Consider the following 4,376-nt stretch of genomic DNA (forward strand, 5'->3'; position numbering starts at 1 on the left):
CTCCTTTTCCCCTCTCTCCTGGCTTCCTCGCAAGCGTTCACTTTCGGGCGGCTTTCCGCTCGCTCTTCTTCCATCTCTTACCTTCCTCCCTGGACTCGCTGTCTCCTTCACCTTCGCTCTGCTGCTTTCAGTTACCTTTGGATTCGCCCTCCTTTCTACTACTGGATACCTTATTGGATTCTCCTGCGTTCCAGACCTGCCACTCTTCGGTTCTTCAGAGAATCCATTACGCCAGACCTGGAAAGGCACTTCATTTTTTTTTGCCTAAGTGGCTTTTTCCCCAATCGGCAGCTGCAGATCCAGTGACTCTGGTTTCCGGATATATCCGGTAACCACTGTGGCGTCGTTCCGCGGTCGGCCATATCTACACAAAAAGAAATCTTCTGCCAGAGAAAGAAAGAAGAAGTCACCCAAGACTGAATCCTCAGGTGAGGAAGGTTTGAGGGGTCAGAATCAGACATTGAGGTTGAGATTCCTGACAGTTTGCAACCCCATATCTCTCCCGCAATGGCTACGGCCGAACAGGTCCAAGAGCTGGTTGAGGCAGTTCAGTCTCTCAATATGGAAGTACAGAATCTTAACCAAGAGATGCAGAATCTCAAGATGGAGAATACTGTTTTTCGTCAGTTAGTGGCTAACCGGGAACCTCGCAGTACCGACCTCCCTCCGATGCCACTGTCTTCAGGAAAGTTTGATGGAACATCAAAACATCTCAAGGAATTTATTGAAGCCTGTAACATACAATTTGCCTTCAGTCACACAACCTATTCCACGGATTTTAGTAAGGTTGGCTTTGTTATCTCCAATTTGACGGGGAACGCTCTGGCTTGGGCCAATCCCTTGGTCACTGCGGATGAATCCGTTCTACGGGATTGGAGAGCATTTCTTGAAAAGTTCAAGCAAGTGTTTGAAAGGACAGAGATTAAGTATATGGCCTGTGAAGAATTACTAGAAGTTCATCAAGGACAAATGGATCCCTTGTCCTATATTACTAAATTCAAACTTCGAAGGGATTGTGTCCTCCGACGTATTCCTTATCTTTGATAATTAGTCTCCAGCTTGCTGGCCTCGGAACATTTTTCCAGCAGAGGGCGCTGCGCATTGACGTCCATCGAGTTGATGTCCCTCGACAGCCACCGTATCAGTGCCGACGTCACCATGCCCATAAATAGCCACGCGCAGCGTCCGTTGCTCAGTTCTGTTTTTCCATGCTTCGTGGGGCCTCTGAATATCGTTGCTCAGTTCTTCAGTCAAATATACTTCATTATTCCTCGATACCGACTTGTACTCAATTGCTTCCTCATCCGAACCGACGACTCCACGGTCCGGCTTCAAAAAATGTCGAGACTGTGGAAAGAAAATGTCGTTGACAGATTCTCACAGGATCTGTTTGTGGTGCCTGGGAGTCGAGCACCATTGTTTGGAGTGCGAGGACTGCATGTCCATGACGGCGAAAGCCTTGAAGGAGCATAAGGAGAAGCTCGAGAGAGGTAAGGCAGTCAAAACTTCTTCAAAAGTTTCCTCGGCGGAGTCGAGACAATCGTCTCCTCGCCATCACAAAAGACATTCTCGATCTAGGTCTCGAAGCAGTTCTCATCACTCTTCGAGATCTAAGCATTCAAAAAAGAGACGTCGAAGATCCCCTTCCTCGTCTTCTTCTTCTTCCGTTTCCCCAAAAAGGGTCTCCTGCCCCACAAAACATAGCTCTCAGGCTGAGTGGGAGGAATTCAGGAAAAAGATGCTTAGCGTCTTCGAAATAGCGGCCTCGACCCCCTCGAACACTGCTGAGGGTGGTACCCTGGGTGAAAGACTCAAAAAATCAAAACGCTGCGATCCGCAGCACCCGGCGAAAGAAGCTACTCGAGAGCGTCACGAACCCTCGAGTAAAGGCAAGGTCGCGTCTTCGACGCCGTTGTTGAAGATCCCTTCGACGCATAGATCTGCGTCTTCGACGCCATTATCGAAGGGTTCTTCGACGCACAGGACAGTCGATTTGACGCCGTCTTCAACGCCGACGTCGATGCCGAGAAAGGACAAACCCACGGCCACCTCACAGCCAGTGTCTATACCCAGAGCCTCGATCACGAGAATGTCGTCGACAACCTCGAGTAGAATTCCGATACTCTTGAGTTCCTCGAGGCCTCTACCAACTTTCTCGACGCCTTTGTCGATGGCTTCGAAGCCTGTAACGTCCGCGTCGACGTTTTCTCAGCCAATTATGACGAATTTGGCCCCTTCTGTTCTAGAAATGGGTTTTATACCATTTCCAAGATCTGATCATTCCAGAGCCTTAGCATCTATTTATGAGGAAGGGGAGAATTCGGATCAGGAGAGACTGTCATGATGCCTACCCCCGGGACCCAGACCACGTCCAGCAATCTCGGAAGCAGGTATCAAGTTATCCTAAGCAAGCCCAACAACCCCTGCTAGGGGCTATTTGGGTCCAGTCCTGGCACCTATGGCGCCAGGTTCATATGGAGAGTCAGTCCTGGCGTCATAGGCGCCATGCTCATAGATTAAAACTTACCTGATGCAGACCATGCTGAAAGAGCTCCAAGTCAAAAGAGGCTTGGAAGGGACTACTTTACTTAGGGACTATTTTTTACTCGGGCGGGGCTGGGGAGGAATACTTACCTGGGACTACTTTGGAGGCTATTTAAACCACGCCCGAAGAGCAGCACACGCTTCGCGTTATTCTGCATCCAGCAGCGTAACGCTCACCGTGCCTGCAAGTCTGCATCCAGCCTTCTGCCATGCCCGCCTCGAGTTTGGAGCTCCTAGAAAAAGGCAGAAAGAAGGAGAAAAGGTTAGAACAAGAGCAATACCTTTAATCCTTACCTGAATTCCCGATCCATCGCGCCTTCAAGCTGGAAGAAAGAAGTTATTTTATGCGCGTCGCCTCGCCTGCTGCAGCGCCGCGCTGAACTCACCGGCCTTCGCAGCATCTTCACATTCCACCGCTTCCTCCTGCATGTTCCCGCCGCACTCCGGCACCTAAGGAGAAGACAAGAACAGCAAGGTGAGCCAAGGGAATACACAGAGGAATATTAGTTACCCCCCGTAGACTTACCTGATTTTACCACTGGGGGTACTATTCCTCTTCACGGGTCGGCGCAGCTTCCACTGCATCTTTGCCGAACCCCGGCCCCTAAGGGGAAACAAAAGGACAGCAAGGTGAAACAAAGGGACTAACAAGGGGGACCCTCCTCACCACAATAGACTTATCTGATTTTACCGCCAGAGGTATTATTCCCCAAGACTTCATACTTTCTCTCAGCGCCTGAATAAGGGAGAAAGCAACAGGTTACATATTGACATTATTTTATTGAACTGTGTTGGAAAATACAAATCCTTACCAGAATACTATCGGTTGCCACGAGGAACTCTTCATTAGGGTCAAGCTTCAACCTGCAAGGAATCGGACAAGAGTGAGTCAGGCATTTGAACTCTTACGAACTTTATACTTACAGCGTCTTGCCAGGAATCTCGGAGTCAATATTGTTCTGGAACTCACCAATTCCTTCGAGCCAGTGAAGCAACTGGTTATCAACGCGCCCCTGCGCTCAATGCAGGATGGAGAGCTCATCTTTTCAAACCATCAGGTGAAACTATAAGAGGGGACATCAAAGGCGATCTGTCGGGACAACGGCGGGGATGGGGGTATTTACGCTCAACTCCACGGGTGGTTAATTCCCTTTCTCCATTTGCAGAAGAATATTCCTACGGGCCAAGCAAACGAAGCTAGGTGGGCCAGTCCAGTCCGTCATCTCGGCCCTGCGCGTCACATTGGTGGAGACCGCAGCTGTCCAGTTCCGATCGACGCCTCTGTGGGAGCCAGGTGAGCGTAGCAGAGACCTTTTGAGTTGCAGGGATCTGCAACTCCTGTACCAGAGGAATTTACCTCTGAGGAAGGTAGGTTTAAGGACCTCCAAGAATCCTTACATGAAGCAAGTGGGCTGGACACTTCCCCAGAAGTGGAATCTGCCAAACCAGACCCAGGGGAACATGCTGAAACCCCTTATAGAACTTTGATGGCAAGGATAATAGAGTTTATGGGGTGGTCTACACCTTCACCTGCTTTTCAGCAAGACAACCTCACAGATATTTTGGTTAAAGGTCCACAGGAGGATCCTGTGGTGCCATTTCATGCTGCACTACAAAGGAAGATATTGGCAAACTGGGAAACCCCTGAGGTTATCCCGTCGGTTAACAAAAAATTATCAGCCAAGATATAGAGTGTCTTCTGCTGACCCTTAATATTTATCCAAACACCCAACTCCGGAGAGTCTGGTTGTTCAGGCAGCAACTTCTTCAGGTAGTTAATCGGCTTACCCTACTGTTCCACGGGACAGGGATGACAAGAGATATGATTCTAT

General features: G+C 49.4%; 1 protein-coding gene across 1 annotated transcript; it reads left to right on the plus strand.

Moving 5' to 3' along the window:
• The first annotated feature begins 507 nt into the window (after positions 1-507).
• On the plus strand, positions 508-1,044 carry LOC138527210 (protein LDOC1-like). The gene has a single exon (XM_069638325.1). The coding sequence runs from the start codon at positions 508-510 to the stop codon at positions 1,042-1,044; it is 537 nt and encodes a 178-aa protein (XP_069494426.1).
• The last annotated feature ends 3,332 nt before the right edge of the window (positions 1,045-4,376 follow it).

Source organism: Ambystoma mexicanum, chromosome 14 (genome assembly GCF_040938575.1).
Source record: "Ambystoma mexicanum isolate Mex_15411 chromosome 14, UKY_AmexF1_1, whole genome shotgun sequence".
NCBI lineage: Eukaryota > Metazoa > Chordata > Amphibia > Caudata > Ambystomatidae > Ambystoma > Ambystoma mexicanum.